The 25996-nt window shown below is 38.6% G+C and overlaps 3 protein-coding genes across 4 annotated transcripts in view; 1 reads left to right on the top strand and 2 right to left on the bottom strand.

Moving 5' to 3' along the window:
* The window catches only part of LOC141381148 (uncharacterized), a 587543-nt gene that overhangs the window by 539844 nt on the left and 21703 nt on the right, over window positions 1–25996 (top strand). The window lies entirely within an intron of this gene.
* On the bottom strand, window positions 107–13536 carry cyp2k20 (cytochrome P450, family 2, subfamily k, polypeptide 20). Its single transcript, XM_021473128.2, has 9 exons — window positions 12362–13536; window positions 12120–12282; window positions 10493–10642; window positions 10247–10407; window positions 9958–10137; window positions 9663–9804; window positions 9403–9587; window positions 5252–5393; window positions 107–437 (listed from the first exon to the last, which is right to left on the bottom strand). Exons 1-9 carry the CDS (start codon window positions 12563–12565, stop codon window positions 250–252), a joined length of 1515 nt encoding a protein of 504 aa, XP_021328803.1. The 5' UTR covers window positions 12566–13536; the 3' UTR covers window positions 107–249.
* Window positions 15304–22876, bottom strand: cyp2k18 (cytochrome P450, family 2, subfamily K, polypeptide 18). Of its 2 annotated transcripts, none has more exons than XM_005163733.6 (9): window positions 20175–22876; window positions 19944–20106; window positions 18118–18267; window positions 17868–18028; window positions 17547–17726; window positions 17251–17392; window positions 16982–17166; window positions 16628–16769; window positions 15304–16189 (listed from the first exon to the last, which is right to left on the bottom strand). In XM_005163733.6, the coding sequence occupies exons 1-9, from the start codon at window positions 20376–20378 to the stop codon at window positions 16005–16007; spliced, it is 1512 nt and encodes a 503-aa protein (XP_005163790.1). In that variant the 5' UTR covers window positions 20379–22876; the 3' UTR covers window positions 15304–16004.

The raw sequence follows: 25996 nt of genomic DNA, 5'->3' as shown, positions 1-25996 counted from the left end.
TCTAGTTTCTCCAAACAGTTGATTAGTAGTTTGTAAATGTTGCTCAAAGTGATTCTTTTACAGCTTTTTACTTAGAGTTTCATGATACAAAAGGTAAAGTGGTTGGTTAGATGCTTGCCTCATTGTTTATTTCTATATTTTCAACCAAAAGTAAAATACATAAGTGCAGAAATCAACCAACTCATGCTGAAATAATCTGAGAAGCTTTGTTTTGTGTATTTTTCCGTTAGCTGCTGATGCTTTCCTGAATCAGGAGCGTCTGATTGCACACAGCTTGTGTGGAGACGGATTCAACGTGATTCCAACGATTCCTTTGAGATCCAGCGCATCTTCAGACACTCCGGGTGGAGTTGTGAAGCGGTAGCTCTGAAGGAGAGACGTGAAGAACAGGAAGAGCTCCATCCTGGCCAAACTCTCTCCCAGACAAACCCTGCGCCCTGAGAAAGAGAGAGGCTGTTGTTGAATAAACAAGGAAAGCTCCACATGGCTTTTTTTCCCGTTCACATTAGCCAATGAGGCATTTTTTAACAGTTAATTAAAACCACTTTTAATGGTTAAAAAAATAGATGCAAGTAACTAAACATGTAATACTAGTTAACTGTTTTGCAATAGAAATGTTAAACATCCCACAGTAAAGACAGCGATGCAAACTACTCAGCATTTTTATACCATTTTACACCATTTTGCACCATTTTTACTGGGATTCTTCCACATTTTACAATTCTATCCCGCTATCATCTCGTAAAGATATTTTCCTGTATTTCTCCTGTATTTCCTATTGTTGCATCCCAATGTTGATAGGTATGAATTATAGTAGTACCAGTAGTATTAACTGAATCATGTTATTTATCACTGAATGTGAAGAGACATTAATGGAGCTGTTTTCAGATGCAATCACAATAGCAAAATCTAGTGGAGAAAACGTCCATTGTCAATATCGCAGCAATGTTTAAAAAACTGCTTGCACAGTTTCTTTCCAATTAAGCACATTCAGACATCACAATGCAACAGTAGTACCCATGTCAGATTGTCACAATTAGTTTTCTGTGTTACTGGAGCTTGAGAATCATGTCACATGACATTATTCCTCAATCTTGCTTGCCGTTTTTAACAATCTTTGTAATTTAATTAGGAGGGTGGAATTCATGACTGACTTCAGGAAACCAAAGCTCAAACATTCATTACTATAGCTGCATGCTTTGCACCGGATGTCATGCCATGTTGTTGCTGTAGCTCTACAAACCATTTTTTTCTAATGCATAATTTCATCTAGCATCACAAAAACTTATCTCTCTCTTTGGCTTTATGATTTAAATGTTCACTCAATAAAAATATAAATGCAACATTTTTATTTTAGCTCCCATTTTTCACAAGCTGAACTCAAATGTCTATCTTTTTCTGTATACACAAAAACATTTAGATTGGTCTAAATCTAAAAATATCCACACACACACACAGGTATTTTTTTAATTGAGTTTCCCAGCTTTTGTTTAAAAAAATTAGTGCTGTCAATCGATTAAAAAAAATTAACTAATTAATCGCACCTTTTAAAAAAATTAATCGTGATTAATCGCGATTAATCGCATTTAAAATACTGAAACTAAAATACTGAAATTTTGGCTATTTAAATGTAAAATTAATGTGAATGCAAGACAAAAAATATTTAAATTCAAAATATAATTGTTTATAAGAATTTTTGTTTAACTTGTAACACAGATTTCTTCATGTAAACAACATACCCACAATAAACCATCAAGATCCTGGCTTGACTACCATATTTATTACAGAAATTAAAACACAGGCATGTTAATCACATTTAAATTTCAAAACAATCAATGCCAATAAAGAAAACATTGATTTCCATGTTGGATACTAAGTGGACTGCAAAAAAATGCCAAAATACAGGAATTGCAGATATGGAAAATGAAAAATTATAATTATAAACTATAGAATACAAACTGTGAGTTGAGAAGTTATAGAGTAGAAACAATTTATCTTAATCCTCCTTTACATTTATCCAGTTGTTAGGACTAGGAGTATCCCGCAAGTGCACAGAGACTCCCAAATGCCCGCAAATGAATGATAATTTCTTGCAAACCGGTCGTTAAATACATTGCACACCCCTCTCGCCCCTACTCAGATACGTCGCTTACTCCACCCCTGACACCCCTCAACGGGCCTGACACAGACACACACACAGACAGACACACACAACGCGCTGCAGACATTTCGGCCCCAACGGCCTTCCATACTGGAGCGACTCCCCTCAGATTCAACATGCATGATCACGTTCATCAAATTTGCTAAGCGTCCTAAACTAAGCGTCCTAAAGTATTACTGTATTTCACAAGGATTCTGACACAACAACGCGAAGCATACGCTTTCGTTGCGTTTAATGAGGAAACACGCTAAACTTAATTAATGCCCTGTCTTTGACAGCTCGCGACTTCACCAGACGTTCTGAGTACATTTACATAAGACACCAATACTCCGATTCTAATATGATTAAGATAATACTCTTATTAAAATTCTACCGTGTAGCCTTAAAAGGAACCCTACCTTAAAGGAACACCGAGTCACGAAATGCAGAGGATTTTCTTTCTGTTCGCCATGCGGTATCAACTTACAACAGATGTCGAAAGTTAAAAATGAAACACCCGAAATTGCATAAAACTCTGGATAACCTGTGATGCAACTAATTGTTAACCGCGTTAATTATTTAAAATTAATCGTATGCGTTAACGCGTTAATTTTGACAGCGCAAAAAAAAATCCATGTGAAAACGCAAAAATGCATGATATTGCATGTTATGGGCTTGCCGAACCAACAGGTGGCGATAATGAAACTTTTATACTGAGTTCACACCAAACATGGAATTAAGGCTGTTTCTCAATTCCAAGAACACAGAGAAGGGACTTGAGTTCTTGTGGAGACCAGTCTTGCCAGGTGTCTTTGAAAGAACGAACTCGGGAGACCGCGAGAACAGAGAATGCATCCTGTGAGAAATGAGATGCTGCGTTTTTCCTGATGGTCACGTGACCTCCACGTGTTTTTAATGGAAAATTATATACACATTACAACATTTATACAACGATTTGTTGTCTTTATTCTTTTCAAAAAATATGCTATGCATAAAAACATTATAAGTATGCGTTGCGCAATATAAGTAAATCAAATTTAAAACGAATTTCAGCAAACAAACACCCTTAATGTGTTATTACTTTATTAAGATGTGCATGGTAATGTTTACTTTCACCATTTCATTTTGGGAAACTCCTGAGGTTAATAAGTTGTATCTCTGAACTTTAATGATAAATCTAAAAAAAGGCTGCGCTTCCCAGTCGCAATGACTTCTGGGACTTCTAGAGCGAGTTCGGTGCTCAAGTCTGCATCGATGCGTCCTCGAAATCAAGAACACATCTGGGAAGTTTCACCCGTCCTCTGTTCTTGTGGTCTAGAGTATTGGAACTGAACTTCGGCAGCTGTTACTGACGTTACACAAGAAGGCAAGACCACTGAAGAACGCATATTGAGAAACAGCCTCAGTATATTTCACAAGTAAACTGCATTGAAGTCAATGCAAACGTGAGAACAGAGGTGAATTACTGTCCCACAGTTGAACAATATGGGCGATACATTTGCCATGAATGTGCAGAAGTTGTCTCACGTCTTCTGTTTAGTGCGAACTCCATGTTGGCCAATTAGAAAGGGGAAAACAGCACGCACGCTGACTTAATGAGACTAAAACACCGGTTTGAGCATCCACACGACCACACTGTACTGAGAGTTTTGTAGTTTCAGCCACCTGACAGTGTTTTCGTATAGACAAACAGCGAAACCCTATAGAAAAAAGTGCAGTTTTGAAAATAACCATGCTCCTGTGGACAGGGCTTTAGTGAGCACTTCTCCTTTACCGAGATAATTCATTCACCTTACATGTGTGGAATATCAAGATGCTGATTCGACAGCATGATTAGTCCACAGGTGTGCAACACAAGTGTGGGGGATGCAGCACATGTCCTTTAGTTAGAGTCGATCAGTTTGATGATTTTGGCCTTTGGAATGTTGGTCCACTCCTCTTCAATGGCTGTGCGAAATTTCTGGATGTTGCACGTTTTGAGAGTGCATGCAGTTGTAAAGCTAACTGCAGGACCTGTTGTCTGTTAATTGAATGTTTATTTCTCTACCATAAGCCTTCTCCAATAGAATTTCTGAGAATTTGGCAGTACATCCAACCATACCCGTCAACCCTCCCGTTTTTCCCGGGATTCTCCCGTATTTTACTGTTCTATCCCGCTATCATCCCGTAAAGGTATTTTCCCGTATTTCTCCCGAAATTTCAGACTCCTTAGAACAGCCGAGCCTCCCTATACGCAACCCATACCACCGAACCACCAGGTGTCGCCCATAGCTCTAAAACGTGAGTCTTCTGTGCTTTCGCTTTGTTTAGGAATGAAAACACTTATAAATAAATATTAAAAATGGTGCGATTCCATTTCCTTTTGATTACAGGTGCAGTCGCCTATCCTATACAATCCTCAAAACAGTCACATAATGGTGCATGACTGTCAGCTGACGTGCTCCATAGTGATAAACAGATGCTGTTTCCCAAAAGGATTCTGTACACGGGATTTGAAGCGGAGTGAAAGTCTGGCTTTTGGGTGCGTGTTTAAACAGATATACACGTAATTAATAATAATAACATATAAGGATGTCGATCTTGGTCTTAAATGAGCATAAAAAGTTAGGAAAGCAGTCGAATGCTTTCATTTAACGTTAGATGTGTGCTATTTTTAAAGTGACATCTCTTAATTAATGCAATGAAAAAACTTAATAAATGAGAGATTCATTAGATTAGTATTCTTTTGTTAATAATAATTTTAAAACATTACTGACCATTTAATTGTTTATTTACAATGAAACAACTCCAAATGAACATACATATGATACATTAGTAATTTAGGGATTTTAAAGGGGGGGGGGGGGGGTGTTGCAGGGGATCCCGATCCCTTATTATGTTGGCCATATCCCTTATTTTCACATCCCAATGTTGACAGGTATGCATCCAACCAGATGTAACCACACCAGCCCAGGACCTACAAGTCCATGTTTTGGAACCCGATGTTTTGCCACACCAGATTTAGACAAATGTGTGAGCAATGGGAGCTTAAACAAAAGTGTTGCCTTTATGTTTTTGTTGAGTGTACTATGGGTAGTGCATGGTTAGTGTAGTGATGAAATTTCACACTACCTGCAGAGAAGGGCATGAAAGCGTCTCTCTTGACGAACTGGCCCTTCTCATCAAGGAAGTGTTCTGGGTAAAAGCTGTTTGGTTTCTCCCATTCACTTTCATCCTTCAGAACAGACGTCAGCAGAGGAACAACTGTAGTTCCCTAGAAAAATGGAGAAAAGATCAAAACCTTGATGTCCTGAACATGATATAGAGAAGACATCTATGTAGATATATGTCCAGAACGTATTCACAGTGCTTTACCTTTTTCCTTTGTTACAGCGATATCACAAAATGGCTTAAACGCAATATTTTCCTCAAAATTCTACAAACATTACCCCATAATGACAATGTGAAAGAATTAAAAAAAAAAAAAAGAAACACTCAAAAGAAATTTAATTTAGCTTAGGGGCCTCTTGTTTTCACTGAATATCCTTGAGATGTTTCTAAAACTAAACTGGAGTCCATCTTTGGTAAGTTTGCACCTATGGTTGCATCAAGGCATAGATCTAGGGAAGGATGCAGAAAACTTTTGTATTTGTGTTTTTGTGCTCTGTTTCTCTGTGTTTTTATCTCTCTCTCTTTCGCTCTGTTCTCCCATATCTGCTCTCATGTATTCTCAGGTTCCGTTCATTGGTCCATTCAGCTGTCAGTCATTCCTCCCCGGTTACGTCACTCTTACGTCACATCCAATAAGCAAAGACCACCCGTGATAAAGCGCGCGCCAGACCACTCGCCTTCCCTTCCTTGCATTTTTCTCTTTCTCTGCTTTGTCGTTTGTTTGTATTTATCGCATGCGTTTAGAAATAACCCGTCTAACTGTGTTTTGTTGTTGCTCGTTTCTGTGTGCACGTTATCCGTCTGTTATTCGTACATCGTTCTTAGTTTATCGTTGTTTACGAGGCTTGGATGAAGCGGACAGGTAAGAAGGTCACATGACATACATATTGCAACACATAGGACTACTCTGCTGTCTAGTACACTAGGTTAGGGGCGAGCGCCACTCCTTGTACTTTTTTTGGGTAAATAGATAAAGTAGATAGTTAGGACTCGGAAGATCTTTGTATGTTAATTATACTGTTTTTCACATAGTTAGTTAGCTAGATGCTTCTGGGAAGTTAGATTTAGTTTGGGTTTTGTTCTTTTCGTTTCTTTAGCGCCGCCCGCGTCCCTTCTGCCAGCTCTCTTGTTTTTTCCCGTCTTTATTTGTCTCAGTGTTGTACATATTGTAAATAGTATATTTTTGCCTAACTTACTTTTTCTTTATTTTTTGATTAATTCGTTGTTGTTGTTGTTGTTGTTCACTTTGGGATAGTAAATAAAAGCACACATTTTTTGGCTTTACTTTGGTTGTCTTTCCATTAATTGACTGTTTATATAAATATGTTTTAATTAAATAAATGTCAAACCCCACTATCCCCTAGATTAACATCAGGGGTTTGTAACACACCACTAACTGCGTTTCCACAATCGCGCCTAAAGCGAGCAAGCCAAGGCCAGTCTCGTTTCCACCGTCACTTCCGGGGCCTAATCGGACCAAATAGTGCTTTCTCGGGGCCTTTTTCGGCCCGCTGAATACCTTGGGCCAAAGAGGGCCAGCTGGGGCTTCGGGGCAAAGTGATAGGAGATGTGGACACTAGTTTTCTGATGCACACGAGTACAAGCGCCAAACACATAAACAAATGAATAAATAAGGGAAAAAAACATCTAGTCTTATAGGCTGGGGTCTTTTTTGCGTATGATCGCCCTTATGTTAATACACAAAATAAATACAACAGAAAAACATAAAACTTTACAAATTACGAGCCCACTTTTGTAGACTCAAAACAATAGTGTCATTTCTAGATAAAATAGCCTAAGCTATATTGAAATAATTTAAAGAATTACAAATATCGGATTTAATAAAATCGCATTAAATAAATAAACCGATATAAAACAAACAAAAGCTGGCTATAACAGTTTAGATATATACAATACATAAATCAAACCGTTTTAAAGCCATTTATAACTTTCATTTTACAAAAGCCTATCTGAATTTTTTTGAACTATTTTCTAAAAACAATAAACACCGGAGAAGGTTTGAAATATTATTTATAAAGTATTTGGATACGATATTAATTAAATTGTGCAAACAGGGCATTTTTGGGTGAAAGCAGAAACTAGGCCACCCTTTTTTCTGTCATCCAGCTCTGCGTAGTGCCGCTTTACAAACGCATCGGGGAAAGCAGCAAATACAAAATGTGCTTCTCGAACAAGTGTTTGTTTTTATATGATAAAAAAATGAAAATTTTAATACATGAAGAGCTTCTTTAGTTTATAGCTGCTGAGCGCAACGAAATATAGGCTATATTTTATTAGTTGCTCTCATGTGCTAAAATACTTAACACGTTCCTTTACTTAACACGTTCCTTTACTTTGCGCTGGGTCCCTCCGTTAGTGGCGAGACCACTTGATGCACGATGCCAACAGTCAGTCGGCGAGTAAATGAATATGATGAATGAGAACACATAGGCCTGTGCTTAAAGACATATAACGTAATGCTGTGCTGTAACGTGTCATTTGTTTGTTTCGCTTGTCTTCAATTTAATGGTTTCGTGATGATGCGATGGTGTGCTTTATCTGCCTGATTCCTGCCTGACGTTTGATTCGGGGGATGTTCTGAGGGCGGGGTTTGCATGACACGCTGCGAGCTACTAGCCAGACAGCAGAAACGCGACATGATTTCGGCCCGACAGTGGAAATGCGGCTATTGACTGTCTCAGTTAACACAGTAGCCTTTTTTATTCATAAACTAAAGAAATTTGATACCACCAGGAATTTTCCTAGAGCTGGCCACTTGGGCAAACTGAGCAATTGGGGAAGGAAGACCTTAGTCAGGGAGGTGACAGTTGAGTTAAGAGTGACTCTGGAAGAGCTTCAGCATTTCTCTGTGGAGAGGAGAGTCTTCCAGTAAACAACCAACTCTGCATCACTCCGCCAATCAGACCTGTACCCAGTAGTTGGCTAACTCCATAGTAGCTCAATTGAAGTTTAAAAAGTCTAAAAACTAGACCAGAAACCTTGTGCTGGAGGACACCAGCTACTGGTCATCACCGGGCCAATACTATCTCGACAGTAAAGCATTTTAGAGTAGCATCAGCTGCGCAGATTCTTTTTCAACAACAGGATCTGGGAGACTAATCAGGATTGAGAAACAGATGAATGCACCGATGTACAGAGACATCCTCCTTAATGAAAACAATCTCCAGAGTGCTCTGGGACTCAGACTGGGACTACAGTACCCCTTTCAACTGGACAACAACCCCCACCACACAGCCAAGATAACAATGTCACATAAGAAACAGGGAGAATCCAACTGCAAGTGAAAGACAGTTTATTGAAGTGCAACAGAATGTAAGTCTTAAAGTGCTCAAAAGGATAAAGAGACTAGTAGAATGTCTATGATAGAGAGCTACCACAGGTCCAAACGAACATGTCATCCGACGCTCTAGGCTAGAGAGAAAACCTGGACGTAACTAAGACAGGAACATGAAAACAACAACAGATTGATAACCAGCAGTGAAACAGACTAGTATATAGCCCACAAAACAGGCATCAACTGGGACTCACTGATTAGATCAGCTGATCAGAATGCACACTACCATGAAAAGGTAAACAGACACACCCACTCACGTGTGCTCACCACAACACAGACGTCAAAACACACAGAACCATAAACCGTGACAAACAATGGATAGGCTACGGTACAGCTCTCTGAATGTCCTTGGAGTGGCCCAGCCAGAGCCCAGACTTGAACCCAATTGAACATTTCTGGAGGGATCTGAAAACCTGATGGACCATGACGGAAACTGCATAGGAATATTGTGGGCTAAGCTTGTAGTATTATAGTAAACAAAAAACTGTTGAGGCTGTAATTGGTGCCAAGGGGTAACACATTATTGAGCAAAGATCGTGAATCTTTATCCACTTGTTATTTTAATTATTTATTTTTTTTAAGATATCAAATAAACTTCTTTCTCATTGTCATTTTCGGGTATTATTTATAGCTATTTGAGGAATAATTTAAGGAAAATGTAGACTAAATTTGGAGTAAGGGCGTAACATAAAATGTGGGGAAAACTAAAGAACTGTAGATACTTGCCAGATACATGGTATTTGTACTACAGGCTGACCTTCTTGATGAAGTATCCATTGAAGGTAATGTCACTGGTAGTTCTATGTGGAAGACTCAAAGGCACAATGTTGGCCAGTCTCTGAATTTCATGAATGACAGCATCTGTATATGGTAATTTCTTCCTGTCATCCACCACTGGCTGACGTCCACCAATTACTCTGTCAATTTCCTCTTGAACCCGATCTGTACACACATGCAACACATATTTGGCCCTTGTGATCAATATTGGGGGAAAACTCTTTGTAAAACTGTTTTTACCTTGAATATGAGGGTATTTGGCCATGAGCATCAGACCCCAGCGCAGAGTTGTTCCTGTGGTGTCAGTACCAGCAGCAAACAGATTTGCAACAGTCAGCATCAGATTCTCCTCATGAAAGTACGAGTCCTTCTTACCAGATTTCTGTCAAATGCAATCCACAAAATGCCTATTTATTCCCATTTACAAAGTTACTAAGCTAAAATAAATGACAAACATTGTAGTCAGAGTTTGTGCAAACTGCAAACTAGAATTTTTGATTATTTCATTAAAAGCTACCATTGCATATTTCCATACCTCATCGCTCAGTTTGTGGATGAGAAAGGAGTCGACAAACCCTCTGGGGTCATGTGGATTCAGAGTCTCCAGAAGAGCAGTGATCAACTTTTTCTTTTCTGCTCTATTTTGAGTGATGTTCTTTACAACAACTGCTCTATTTTTCAAAAATGGACCCAACCAGGGAAATATATTGTAAATCTAAAAATGCACAATTAGAGACAAAAGACAGACATAAATCTGCAGTATATCATTGTTAAAAATAAGATCCCACTGTACAAATTCTACTTAACTTGCAGATTATGCTTACCATCATAGAAAACGATCCACCAACTCGAACATTTTCATTTGCTCTAGCAACCATTTCTGTGAAACGAGGGTCTATGTATTCAAATCTGCTGCCGTACACAATAGACGAGATGATGTTTGACACAGCGTAGTTCACAGGCTGTGTTGTGTCAAAGGGTTTCCCTGCGAAAAAACAAAACAACGGTCTCTCATTGGACCTTTAAAATTAAGAGCAGAATTGCAGACTTGTGTCTTGTTTAACAAGCACCTTCAAACTTATCAAATTCTCCTTTGAGATGATGAATTTCTTCAATGATTTTCTCTTCACTTCCTCTTTTGCCCATCCCAAAGTCCCGCAGGTTGCTGAGAGCGAAGCGTCGCATCTCTTTCCAGTTCTCTCCATTGGAAAAGAGGATTCCTGATCCACACAAAACCATGTCACTACTAGTTTCAGCAACAATAAGAGCAGAGAATGATGACTACATGAGTTAGACACACATTGGGCTCTATTTTGACGGTCCATGCGCAGAGCGCAAAGCGCAGGGCGCAAACGCTTTCAGGGCGTGTCAGAACGCGTTTTTTTCTAATTTAAGGACAGGAAAACTTGCTTTGCGCCGCAGTGCATGGTCTAAAAGGGTTGAGTTTATTTTCTTAATGAGTTATAGGTGTGTTTTGAGAATAAACCATTTAGAGTCTCATCTCCGATTCCCTTTAAGAGCCAGCTGCATCGCGCCATAAGTGCATTCGCTATTTACAGGACGCAAAGTAAGTCTAAGTGGAAAAAATGAGCATTTCACTAGCAAACAGTTAAAAGTTTTTTTTAACAGAAAACTGTTAAACAGAGCATCTACTGCGTGAGAATGAGAGATAATGGAACTACTTTCACTTTCGCTCTTGGATAGGGAAACCTTTACACACAGACATCAATTAGTCTATAAATAATTAATTTTGTTTGTTAAGCGCAAATATTCATTTCAAAACTATTTCTAAATTTAGTTCTAATTTCCAGCAAACGAATAAATGAATAATAATAGCAAAATGTGCTCAAAAACCTGAGTTATATCCTAAAACATATGCTGTGCCCCATATGGTCTAAAACCTGACAGGTGGGCAAATCTAAGCTTGTTTTTAATGAAACAAATATAAATATGGAGATAATAAATAATACTGCTAATAATAATAACATTATAAAAAAAACTAATTGTTATGAATGAACTGAAAAAGCCTCCCGAGATGAAGAAGACATAAAAGCAGTGGTTTTTCATATTTATGTAGGCTAGAAAATAATATGTTTTGTAATATTTTAATCCTTTATATTTATATTCTATATCTATTCTTATTATATCCTATATATATCCTTAAAATTTACATTTTTTCATATGTAAAGATATTTGCCTATTGCTCTCTTGTGCGTATTAAGTAGTGTGTAAGCGAGGCGCAACTCTGCGCTGGAGTTTAGACCGGGTTTGTTTTGGTCTAATGAAAAATCTATTATAGTTTCTCAAAATAGCCTCAGAACGCCTCCCTTTTTAGACCAGAACGTCTATGGGCGCACAAATGAGCGCTAATGCATTTGCTATTTAAACAGCGTAGCACAACGCCTCAAAACGACTCTTGTGCCAAGCTGAAACTACCAAAAGACTATTGCGTCACGCCTTGCGCCACACTGCGCCGGGTGTATGATAGGGCCCACTATCTTTCAACTTCTGGGACATTTACTGTGTCTGCTTATACGCATTGAATGACTGGTTAACAACACACTGGCCTTTTTACGAGTTACTAGCTTTAGGTTTATTGTTAGGTTTTTCATTGTTAAAGTGGCCAGCTTGTTTGGTTTGCAACATGTCTTGCATTTATTGCGTGAACATTCATTCGAGGTAGAAAAAGAGTCTTACCATGTTCTTCATCCTTCAACTTGAAACCAGGTCCAATCTCTCGATCACCGAACACTTCAGCGTAGTTCACAAGCGCTTCTTTTACAGTTTTGTATCCAACTAGGACTACAGTTTTTCTGTGTCCCAAAAATACTTGGAATATATTTCCATACGTTTTGGACAGCTGGAGGACACAGAAAAGGACACTTAAGACAAATCTCAAAATAATAGGCTACTGTTTATTCTGTGTATTGAGTTCTCACCTCAAAAAAAGTGTCAAAGGATCTTGTGAGGTCAAGGGTCAGCAGGTTTCCCACCAGTGGCAGTGGTTTGGGTCCCGGCGGCTCTTTCCCTTCTTTCTGAGATGTGGATCCAGATGAAGCTAGATATAAAACCAGTAACAACAGCAAAGCTCCCAGCAATGCACTTGTGCTGGCAAACTGCAGAAGTGACTCGACAACAGCCATTTTCTTTCTGAGCTTCGCAACTGATGTACTCAGTAATTTTATAGCTGCTATATGGAGGAGGGACCTTGCCTCGTTCTAAATAAATCTGTGTGAATAAAGGGCATGTATAGTGGCAGGTATAGTTGTATAGGCAATAATATGACACCCTGTGGTATAACATTAACCTTTTCCAGAAAGCCAATAGCAAGCAGATCTGAACTGATACACAAATACTGATTTTTATCAGTCTTTAAACCATAGTAACGTCCTGCCTTACATTGGGCACTGTGTGTGTTTAGGTCAGTAACACCAATTTGACACCATTAGAAAAATTTAATACATATTCATAGCTACTTTTTCAGCTTACAATTCTGAGTGAAGTCTTCATCTGTTTAAAGTCACCATGTAATCAAAATGTACTCATCCTATTTTCATATGCATATATTACTGTTTTTTGCACTATATAATTTTGTACAGATTAATTTTCCCTCATAATCTTTAACCTTCCCTCCCCTCTCGAAACAACTTTCCTTCACTTTTTGTCACATGGCTTTCAGTAGTACAGTAGTACACTTTTACTCAACTATTTTATTTTTCGCCAGTTCATTTCTCTGGAGAACATTTTTTACCTACTACAAAATAAAACCAAAGGAACAAAGACCGCAAGTCAGTTTGACGAATCAATGGTCTGTTGCATTACTTAAGTAAACACAACCTCCATACAGTAGTACATTTCATTTATCAGGCAAGCCCATGCATGTATTTCTAGCAAGCGATTGATAATAGTGATGGTAATTCTGGTTCTTTTCTGCAAACTAGGGCTTTCCCGAAACTGCATACTTCCATACTATATAGTACGCTAAAATCAGTATGCAAACCGAGTATTATGTCCATAATATATATAATATATATGTCATAGAATTCGAAAATCAGTATGCGAGAAGTACCTGGATGACCTACTACTTCCAGCGAGATTCTGAAGTGCGCATCCCATGATGCCCCGCGAAAGAATACATAAATGGGAGTAAATAATAATAATAATAATAATTCCTTACATTTATATAGCGCTTTTCTGGGCACTCAAAGCGCTTTACACAATGGAAGGGAATCTCCTCATCCACCACCAGTGTGCAGTATCCACCTGGATGACGCGACGGCAGCCATATTGTGCCAGACCGCACACCAGACACCAGCTGATTGGTGGAGAGGAGAAAGGGATGAAGCCAATTGGAATATGGGGATAATAAGGAGGCCATGATGGACAGAGGCCAGTGGGTAGATTTGGCCGGATTTTGGTTAAACCCCTACTCTTTTTCGAAGGACATCCTGGGATTTTTAACGACTACAGAGAGTCGGGACCTCAGTTTAACGTCTCATCCGAAAGACGGCGCTCACTGAGCAGCATATCGTCCCCGTCACTATACTGGGGCATTAGGACCCACACAGACCGCAGGTTGGGCGCCCCCTGCTGGCCTCACTAACACCACTTCCGGCAGCAACCTAGCTTTCCCATGTGGTCTCCCATTCAGGTGCTCACCGGGCGCAGCCCTGCTTAGCTTCAGAGGTCGACCATGTGAGAGTTGCAGAGAGCTAGCTGCCGGCGATGCAACTGACATGGGTAAGTCACGTAACCATGACAAAATGGCAGATGTAGTATTCTCTTAATACTGCTAGCATTCATACTGTACAGAACATATTTTTCTAACGGCCAAGTTGTACGTTTAAATTCAAATGCAGTACCTACTGAGCAGTAGGCAGTTTCAGACGCAGCCCAATTCTTTCTGATTCAGTTAATTTTCCAAAAAAAAAATTTTTTTACCTTACAGATGGTGCTGCGTTAGTCAGTCACAGCATACATGTACTGAAAATACTCAACAATAAAACTGTCAGAGGCACCTAATACTCTTTCGATAATTAACTACTGTGACGAAGAAAAGTGCCTCTTATGATAGCCGAAGAAATATTGGTGTTTCAAGAGCTCCCGCTTAGATATGCTTGGCGTTAATAGCAGGTTTGGCATGCTGTCCCGGGAGAGAACCCTGAGCTCGGAGATAATTGAGCCCAAGGCTCCTGCCCGGTCAATAAGCATGTAAGGGGATCCAAAATCAGCTAGGTCTCGAGAGCTCGAGAGAGAAAAGGGAGGAAAAGGAGGAGATGGGGTGGAAGGGGGATTCTTCCAAAACGAAGATAGAGCCGTAGGGAGAAAATGATCCATTTATTGTAAACTAGTGTAACGGAGGCTAGCTAGTGAGTGCTGTGCAGGTTAACCTCACTCCTCTGACCTCTAAACGTGCTCTAGCGACAGATGCTAGAGGACATGGTCTTTAGCCTCCTTGGTAGAGCAACCAACTCCCATGCGGAAGGTCGCTGGTTCGAAATCAGCTCGGAGCGGGTTGGGTGGTGTAGGATTGGCAGGGTTACACTAGGATCACTCTTATTGGATTTTTACTGATTACAGATGAGCAGCCAGTCGTGCTCAATCATATCACATTCTCATCTCGAAATTAGTATATTAAACTTCACTTAAAACTCAGCGACCAACTTCAAGAAACACATTGAGCTAAAGTGGTGATTCAGAAGATAAGAGTGTTTAAAAATCTTTCACATTTAGAATAAAGTTAATTTTTTAAAATGTGAATCTTCATTGTATTAAAATAATATTATTATAATTAGACCTTTTTAACAAATAGAAAACAAAACATATAAAACAGAGAGCTCAAACAGTGCATGTAATAAAATAAAAATGTAGAAACACTAAATTATGTTCTTCAATAATGTAGTCTTTATTGTTGACAGTGTTTTAGATAATGACCACAGTACATTTTTCAACAAACATAACACAATGGTCAAACTTACACAAAAGCTATAGCACAAAGTAAGATTATATAACATTTTCCAAAGGTCACAGTTGTCAAAAATGAGTAGGGAGTAAACAGGTCCTTCTTTTTAATCACTTTAGCAAATCATTCACCATATCACTACTCTCGAAAACCATCCCTACTCTCTCATAAGACATCACTAGCCTTTCAGCTCTGCACTACTCTTTCTCTCTGCTTTGCTGTGATCCTGATCAGCTCTTCAGTCATAAATTTGTTATCAGGGATTTTCAATCAGGTTTCGATCAGGACTGTGGTCTGCCATTACATCGTTTTATTGTTTTCAAGTTTTTCTGTGTGACGGATTCATCAATGGACACGCTCTGGGTTTGCTACATCACAGTCATGCATGAAGTTTGCCGACTGGGTCTTGGATGAATGCAGGAGGGGAACTGAATGTTGAGTTGGCTCAATGTAGCTGCAGTGTTAAACCAGTAGCTCATTAAGAGTTTCATTTTTACCTTGTCATCATGTGGTTCAGGACGGTGAGCCATTTTGGGAGACCAACGGTAAAAGAAAAATAAGTGGAGGACTTGCATATCTCATATGTACTTGTTTTCTTCTGCTGATATTTTCTTGGATCATTAGCGTCTGATTGCACACAGCTTGTGTGGAGACGGATTCAACGTGATTCCAACAATTCCTTTGAGATCCAGTTCATCTTCAGACACTCCAGGTGGAGTTGTGAAGCGGTAGCTCTGAAGGAGAGATGTGAAGAACAGGAAGAGCTCCATCCTGGCTAAACTCTCTCCCAGACAAATCCTCCGCCCTGAGAAAGAGAGGCTGTTGTTGAAATATCTAGGTAGGCTCCATGTGGATTTGAAACCATAGTCACTGCTGCTTTATTCGATGGCTCTAGCATCGCTCATCAATGTCAGAATGACTGAAGAAGCCAATCAACTCAAAGAATGTGGAGGGGTATTAGTAAAACTATACCTGACGATTTAGTTTTAACACTTAATAGGAAATAAGTAGCTAAACATTTCATTCTAGATGTTCATTTTGCTATAGAAGTAAAAAGACAGGCAGTGATCATGCAGAAGCAAACAACAGTAAAGTCTTAATAGTACACTACTGAATTGTAAATAGTTCACGTGAGTCATTTCATTCATTAGAATCATATGAAGTGAAGCGACATTAATGGAGCCTTTTTAACAGGCTGCAGATTTTTAGATCACATTGTTTTCATATTTATGTTTAACTGTACCTGCAGAAAAGGGCATGAAAGCATCTCTCTTGACGAACTGGCCCTTCTCATCAAGGAAGTGTTCTGGGTAAAAGCTGTTTGGTTTCTCCCATTCACTTTCATCCTTCAGAACAGACGTCAGCAGAGGAATAACAGTGGTCCCCTATAAAATTGGAGGAAAAAAAAAAGCAAAACCTTGACGTCCTGAACATGATTTATCTTCTCTAGGACCGATATGTACAGTACAGTGCGTACAGAAAGTATTCACAGTAATTCACTTTTTCCTATGTTACAGCCTAATTCCAAAGTTGCCTTAATTCATAACTTTTTCTCACAAATGTATAAAAATAATGTGCATTTATTCTTCTGGCTGACCTTCTTGATGAAGTACCCATTGAAGGTAATGTCGCAGCTAGTTGTGTGTGGAAGATTCAGTGGTACAATGTTGGCAAATCTCTGAATTTCGTGAATGACAGCATCTGTATATGGTAATTTCTTCCTGTCTTCCACCGCCGGCTGACGTCCACCAATCACTCTGTCAATCTCCTCTTGAACTCGATCTGCACACAAATGCAACACATATTTGGTGCTTTGATCTACAATGTATTCAACATTGAGAAATACTTCTCACAACTTTTTTTTACCCTGTATCTGAGGGTATTTGGCCATGAGCATCAGACCCCAGCGCAGAGTCGTTCCTGTGGTGTCAGTACCAGCGACAAACAGATTTGCCACATTCATCATCAGATTCTCATTGTGAAAGTATGAGTTCTTTTTTCCAGATTTCTGTCGAATGCAATGCATATTTTTTTTTTAAATTGTAAACCTTAACGGTAAAATAATCAAAATAACATATAATCGTCCCATTCAGATCTTGGTTAAACTGCAAACCTAAATTTCTGATTATTTCAGTGAAAGCTACTGTTGCAAATGTTCATACCTCATCGCTCAGTTTGTGGATGAGAAAGGAGTCAACAAAGCCTCTGGGGTCATTTGGATTCAGAGTCTCCAGAAGAGCAGTGATCAACTTTGTCATCTGTGCTCTGCTTTGGATAATATTTCTTACAACAATCCTTTTGTTTTTCAGAAATGGACCCAACCAGGGAAACATATTGTAAAGCTAGAAATGCACATTCAGAGACACAAGAAAGACAGTGACAGATATTTTCCAGACATTTTGTTTTAAAAAATAGATTAAAGCTTTTGTAGTACACTTCAGGATCTCTGTGAACAGCCTGCAGTGTTGGTTAACTATACTTACTCCCATTGAAATTGATCCGCCAACTCGAACATTTTCGTTTGCTCTGTCAACCATTTCTGTGAATTGAGGGTCTGTGTATTCAAATCTGCTGCCGTACACAATAGACGAGATGATGTTTGACACAGCGTAGTTCACAGGCTCTGTTGTGTCGAAGGGCTTCCCTGTCAATTAAAAATAGCAAACGTTTGTTAAAGTAGATTGTATACAGTAAATGGAGAGCATGATTGTTCATATATGTCATATCGTGTACCTTCAAACTTATCAAATTCTCCTTTGAGATGATGAATTTCTTCGATGATTTTCTCTTCACTTCCTCTTTTGCCCATCCCAAAGTCCCGCAGGTTGCTTAAAGCGAAGCGTCGCATCTCTTTCCAGTTCTCTCCATTGGAAAATACAATTCCTGACCCACAATTAAAAAACATCTTACTGTGAGTCTCAACATCAACACCAGCATAAAAATATGACTCCATGAGTCAGACAAGCATAAACTATACTGCATATAATCTAGACTAGAGGTCACCAACCTTGTTTCTAGAGAGCTTCCTTTCCTGCAGAGTTTAGTTGCAACTCGACCTAACACACCTGTCTGTAATTATCAAGTGCTGCTTTAGGTCCTATTAATTGGTTCAGGTGTGTTTGATCAGGGTTGGAGCTGAATTCTGCAGAAAGGTAGCTCTCCAGGAACAGGGTTGGTGACCCCTGATCTAGACCTACAATGGTCAATCTCTTATTACTAGTGGTGGGCAAAGCAAGCCCAGCTAACAAATTTAGGTTGTAAGAACGTTCTCATAACGTAATCTGTAATGTTCCAAGAATGTTGAAATGTCCAGTTTGCTTAATGTTGCTAGAACGTTTTTATGGTTAGGAGAACGTTGTTACAACGTTTTTAAAGCCTAAATTTCCACCAAAATATAACGTTCTAAAAACATTTATTTGGAATGTTCCAAGAACGTTGAAATGTCCAGTTTGCTTAATGTTGATAAAACGTTTTTTATGGTTAGGATAACGTTGTTACAAAGTTTTCAAAACCTCAATTTCCAACGAAATATAACGTTCTAAGAACGTTTACTTGAAACGTTCCAAGAACATTGAAATGTTTAGTTTGCTTAATGTTGGTAGAACGTTTTTTTATGGTTAGGATAACGTTGTTATAATGTTTTTAAGAACATCTAAATGTCCAGTTTGTTTAATGTTGCTAGAACGTTTTTTTATGGTTAGGATAACATTGTTACAACGTTTTCAAAACCTAAATTTCCACCAAAATATAACATTCTAAGAACGTTCACTTGAAACGTTCCAAGAACGTTGAAATGTCCAGGCTTCATGAGAAACTGAAACAGTTGAAGCAAATGTGTTGGAAGTTTCAAAACTTTTACAGTGACATCTAGTGGTCATTTTTTATGTATTGCTCTGGAACAGCTTTAGTAAAGAAACAGTTAAACAAATTAAGGTATTAAACCAAGTTGTAGAGGTCAGGCGTCAAGTGATTTAGTGAGAGTTACTGACTATCATACAGAGATAATAGGTTCAAATCCATGGTAAATGCTCTATTTTTGAAACATGTTTTGTTTTAACGTTGGTCTGACATCTGAATGACTTTTTTGTGAATAAATATATCTTCTTTTGGTCATAAAAAATATTGAAATACATCAAGTCATAATTTCAGAGTTTTTTTAACGCGTCTGAAATGCCCCATGCTTTGAATCACTTTAGTCACCTGACCTGGTGTTCCAAAACACTTAAGTCACGTGACCTGGATGTTTTGGATCATGCTTCGGTGCAGTATTTTAAAAAACACTTGCGCTTCAGGATCTTGACACTGTGGAAACGTCAGTTTCATTTATTACTTTTAGATTACTTTTTCACCACATGAAGTTAGGAATCCACATATGCTTCCTAATTTTCAAACCAACACCCATTAACATAAGACGAACCGAAGATTTTAGGTTTTCCATCGTCTGTCTCTATGTTTTCCCATTTGAGCATATTTCCTTGGCCTGGAGAGGCCACGAGAAACTGAAAGCTTGAACAAGATCTTTGTTTCTCAACATTCATTTGATGCAGAAAAAGTCTTACCATGTTCGTCATTCATTATCCTGAAACTAGGTCCAATTTCTCGATCACCAAATGCTTCTGCATGGTTCACAAGTGCTTCTTTGACGGTTTTGTATCCAACTAGGACCACTGTTTTTTTGGGCCCCAAATACACTTGAAATATATTTCCATAGGTTTTGGAGAGCTGGAGGACAACAGAGGAAGATATTTACAAGATATGCTACCATTTATTATTATGCATTGAGTTCTCACCTCAAAAAAAGTGTCGAAGGCTCTTGTGAGGTCAAGTGTCAGCAGGTTTCCCAGCAGGGGCAGTGGTTTGGGTCCCGGTGGCTCTTTCCCTTCTTTCTGAGATCCAGATCCAGATGAAACTAAATACAAAACCAGAAACAACAGCAAAGCACCCAGCAATGTGCCTGTGCTGGCAAACTGCAGAAGTGACTCAACAACAGCCATTTTCTCTCTGAGCTTCTCAACTGATGCCCTCTGTATATTTGTAGCTTCTAAATGAAGGCGGGACTTTGTTTTATCAAAATGTTTTTAAAAAGGCAGTTACGTCTGCTTGTATGACACTCTGCAGTTAATATTTAACCTCTGTCAGCCTGTTAAAGCAGTAAATGAAATTTGTTGAATTAATACAATTTATTATATTTATTAAAGCTGTGGAAGCACATTTTTACACCAATGTTATTGATCATGATTCAGAACACTATTAGGATTATATATGTACTTTATATTTTGCTATTATCTACTTTTCTTAAAGGGCCAAAAATGTCAATTTACTCTTTACTTTCCTTCAAGTGGTTCCCAATCTTCATGAGTTTGTTGAACTAGAAAGAAGACGTTTTGAAGAAAGCTGGAAACCTGCAACTATTGAGTTTCATTTTTAGAAAAAAACAAATACCACAGAGGTCAATAGTTACAGGTCTCCAGCTTTCTTCCATACATCTTTTTGTGAACTTAATAGAAAAAAATAAAGTCATTAAGGTTTGAAACAAGTAAAGGGTGAGTAAATGATGACAGAATTGTCATAGTCAACTTTAATCGACAGCAAATAAGCAGCTGTGAACTGTGACACACAGAGATCCTGTGACTTTTATCATAGTAAACTCCTGCCTTACATTGGGCCAGTTGTTTGCTTAGGTGAGTAACTAATCTTAATTTGAGTATTTTATTTTTTTAAATATTGCAACACTTAAAATTCACAATCATGTTTTTTCCCCCCGTGATTTAACATCTTGCAATTCTGAAACACTATAAACCAAGATTTACAAGAAAGTCAAAATTGCAAGACCAAAAACAAATAAAAATCTCAATAATAATATAAAGAATTTAAAGATTACAATTTTTTTTCAATTAATTTGTGCCCTATCCAAACCCATTCCTGAATTTATATCTAGTGTAGGGGTCTCAAATTGGTGGGGGGCCATTTTAGAGACAGACAAACGATATGAGGGCCGTTGTAACAGTACTGTGCAGACTTTTAATGGGTCATTAGGGAGGTTTAGTGTTAAATTTTGTTGCGGGTCTGAGGGAGGAGGAGGGTGGGCAGTGGTTAGTAGATTACCCAGCAGTGGCAGTGGTTTGGGTCCAGGTGGCTCTTTTCCTTTTTTCTGATATGTGGATTCAGATGAAACTAAATACCAAACCAGTAACAACAGCAAAGCACTGAGCAGTGAACCTGTGCTGGCAAACTGCAGAAGTGTTTCGACAGCAGCCATTTTCTTTCTGAGCACCTCAACTGATGCTCGTAGCTTTATAGCCACTACGTGAAGGAGGGAGCGGAATGAACCGGCAACTTATTCAGCTAGTTTTTTACACAGTGGCTACCCTTCCAGCCACAACCCATCTCTGGGAAACATCCCCACAGACATTCATACACACACTCATACACTACGGACAATTTAGCCTATACCCAATTCACCTGTACCGCATGTCTTTGAACTGTAGGGGAAACCGGAGCACCCGGAGGAAACCCACGCGAAACTCCACACAGAAACGCCAACTGAGCCGAGGCTCGAACCAGCGACCTTCTTGCTGTGAGGCGACAGCACTACCTACTGCGCCACTGCTTCGCCCTGTTTTTAAACAAATGTTAGCAAAAATAACAAGTAACTAGTATTTGACACCCTCTAATAAATCGTTAACCTTCTTCAATAGATTTAATCATATGGTTCATGATGTGCCTTTTTCAAAGACAAGGACATCCAGTGTAGAACCTTGCCAAATCTAACCAAGCGAATAATTAGTTGTATAAATCTGCACTGAGGCCTGTAGTAACAACAACCAGCTGAATTTGAGCCACTGTTGATCAAAGAAGGAGGAGGAGGAGAGAAGGATGTGATAAATGAGGCATGAAGTTTAGTGGGTCTGAGGGAAGAGGATACAGGGGACAAGACTAGGTGGAATCTGAAAGAAGACGTTAAAAAGGACAAAAAATGTTTAAAGGAATGAAATAAAAAAATCTAACAAGCTTAACAAAAAAAAGTCTAACAATCTTTGTAAAAGTTTTTACAGATTTTTTTAAAATGTGCACTTACATTAACATTTAGTCATTTAGCCGATGCTTTTATCCAAAGCAACTTACAAATGAGGACAAGGCAGCAATTTACACAACTATAAGAGCAACAATGAAGAAGTGCTGTAGAAAAGTTTCAGGTATGTAAAGTGTAAGAAGCAAAACTTTGTAATTTTATTATTATTATTTTTTGTAATACAGTTAGCGGTAGAACCAGAGAGGCAATTGCAGATTAGGAAGGGAAGAAGAGACTAAATAGTTGCGTTTTAGTCACTTTTTGAAGACAGCGAGTGACTCTGCCGTTCTGATACAGTTAGGGAGTTCATTCCACCAATTGGGCAGATTGAATGCAAGAATTCGGGAAAGTGATTTCTTCCCTCTTTGGGAAGGAACCACGAGGCGATGTTCATTCACTGAACGCAAGTTTCTGGAGGGCCTATAAATCTGCAGAAGTGAGAGCAGATAAGAAGGAGCAAGGCCAGAAGTCGCTTTGTAGGCAAACATCAGAGCTTCTAATTTGATGCGAGCAGCAACTGGCAGCCAGTGCAAACGGATGAGTAGCGAAGTGACATGTGCTCTTTTAGGTTCATTAAAGACCACTCGTGCTGCTGCGTTCTGAAGCATCTGAAGAGGTTTGATAGAGTTAGCTAGTAGAGAGTTGCAATAGTCCAGTCTGGAGAGAATAAGAGCTTGAACAAGGAGTTGAGCTGCATGTTCAGATAGGAAGGGTCGGACCTTTCTGATGTTGTAGAGTGCGAATCTGCACAATCGAGCAGTTCTAGAAATGTGGGCAGAGAAGTTTAGTTGGTCATCAATCGTTACTCCAAGGCTTTTCACCATTTTGGATGCAGTAATGGTTGCCCCATCCATCAGCATTGAAAAGTTGTGATGTGGAGTCGGGTTGGCAGAAAATTCAAGCATTTCCGTTTTCGTGAGGTTCAGCTGAAGATGATGATCTCTCATCCAGTGTGAAACGTCTGACAGGCAGGCTGAGATGCGAGCTGGAACCGAGGGATAATCAGGGTGAAAAGAGAGGTATAGCTGGGTATCATCAGCATAGCAGTGGTAGGAACTTTGTGGCACTTTGATTTATAGACGCATTTAATATTTAATACTTTTCTTATCAGACAATAAATAACAAGCAGCTCTCAACCAGATCAATGCCAATGATAGTCCCACCCTTACAAAAAGAAAAAGCAGCAACAGAATGCGGGTTGAAGTGGAAATATGGATACAGTAATGCTCTTCATTAAACCCAATAGATGAAAGTAAACTACAAAATATAATATGAACATGACTTCCTGTAAAAGGAAGAAGTAAATCTTTTAGCTGGTATGAGGGCAGGTCAATTATGAACAAGCATTATTTTAAAAAACGACTTTAATTAAAATTACTTTTTTACAGAAGAATCAGCTGTGTGCATGCAATCAGTCAGGATCTGGAACCAGTTGTGTGTGTGGAGCATGACTGGTTCTTGTAGTCCATTTACCAGCAGATTTGTAGTTCATGTGAATGTGAGTGTTTACCAGCAATCTCTGGTGGTTTGATCGCTGGTGATCATGATAATTAGCATTAAACATCTATTTTCTGTATTATTTATCATTTCAGCTACAACAAATACCTTCTGTCCCTTCTTTCTAGTTAACCATGTAGCATGTTTTAAAGGGCATATCAAAACACAAGACTTGGTCTAACTGGACAGAGATGCGGTTTGATCTCAGAAACCTGAGACATTGAGATGGGCTCTGTTATTGCGAGTTCTGTGAATTTCTCATTCACTTTTTAAAACCAATAATATGATAAAAATGCTTAAAATTCTGTTTTACATATGCCATGTGGTATCTAATTTGAGGTCAGGATCTTAAGCAAAATGTCAACTCTGTTATTGTCAACTCTGTTATGGTTTAACAAGTTTAAAAATAAGTTAAACAATTAGTAACAATCAAATGTTTCCCATCACCCAGCATGTAAGCATTCTGGATTGTTTACATTAATTGTAGATTCAATTTACTGTATTTGAAATGCCTGAGTACTTGAAATGTATCCACAATTCTGGCTGGAGTCACATATTTCAACACTACAGTTACAGTATATGTTCGATTACAGAAACATAGCTCTATTGTTTACGTAACCTTTTGTACTCATAAACATACACACAAATCATGTGAATACAAAAGTGCCTTACCTCTGTAACACTTCAACCTGGAGTTACTTCAGCCCTCTGACCTATTTCACATATCTAAGTAGGTAATATAACATTTCAACAGAGTTTATTACATAAAACTGTATCATGTACACTCATGTACAACAAAAAATGGCTATTGCAAATTTTTAAACTACATAATCAGACTTTTCTCAAGAGTTGTGATCTACCAAACGTGTGTTTTTTTTTTTTTTTTTTTTTTGGACACCGTATCTACATATTCCCCTACATATTTCACCATATTTACCTTTAGAGATTTATTTAAATACACTACCGGACAAAAGTCTTGTCGTCGATTCCAGTTGTAAGAGCAACAAATAATGACTTGACTTCTAGTTGATTATTTGGAAAAGTGGCAGAAGGTAGACTGCAGAGTGGATGGCAACATCAACAGCCTGAGGTATCAAGACATTTGTGCTGCCCATTACATTGCAAACCACAGGAGAGGGCAAATTCTTCAGCAGGATAGCGCTCCTTCTCATACTTCAGCCTCCACATCAAAGTTCCTGAAAGCAAAGAAGGATTGGCCAGCCCAGTCAGCAGACATGAACATTATTGAGCATGTCAAGGAGGAGGCATTGAAGATGAATCAAAAGAATCCTGCAAGAGTCCTGCAAGAACGCTTTTTTTGGCATTCCAGATGACTTTATTAGTAAGTGATTTGAGTCATTGCAGAGATGTATGGATGCAGTCCTCCAAGCTCATGGGAGTCATACACTATATTCATTCTTCTTCCACTGCACCATGACTTGATATTCTATACTGGACATTATTTCTGTTAATTCTGAGATTACTTGCAATTCTGAGTTTACATCTTTCGATTTTTCAGTTTATACTACGATTCCGAGTTTACACCATTCAATTTTGAGTTTACATCTTATGATTTGAGTTTAGATCCAAAGTCTTCTTGTGATTCTGAGGTTTGAGTATAAAAGTAAAAAAAGATGGTCAGTGTAGAAATTACATCTTAAATATCTACAATTTTTAGCTATCGTGTACAAGTTAGCATCTAAACAATATGACGACAGTTCACACTCCGTGACTGTCACTTGTGTGAGCAAGAAATAAACTGCCTTTATCAATTTCTTTAAATTCAGCCGCCAACATTTTTGATGCTTTTACCCTAAATGTGGCGGCACTCAGGATATTTTCTTCTAAAAATATATACAGTTTGGGGGTGAAGTCACATGCATTGCTCAGACTTCAACAGTGTAAAAATCTTGATGGTTCTTTGTGTCTCGTCAATCAAATCTGATCTTTAATATGTATTTAATACTGGATTGGAGTCAGGTGATTGGCTGGGCCATTCTACAGCTTGATTTTCTTTCTTTGAAAACATTTGAGAGTTTCCTT

Source organism: Danio rerio, chromosome 3 (genome assembly GCF_049306965.1).
Source record: "Danio rerio strain Tuebingen ecotype United States chromosome 3, GRCz12tu, whole genome shotgun sequence".
Classification (NCBI taxonomy): Eukaryota; Metazoa; Chordata; class Actinopteri; order Cypriniformes; family Danionidae; genus Danio; species Danio rerio.
Note: the sequence above shows the minus strand (reverse complement) of the source record. Positions and strands in the feature narration are given on the sequence as shown.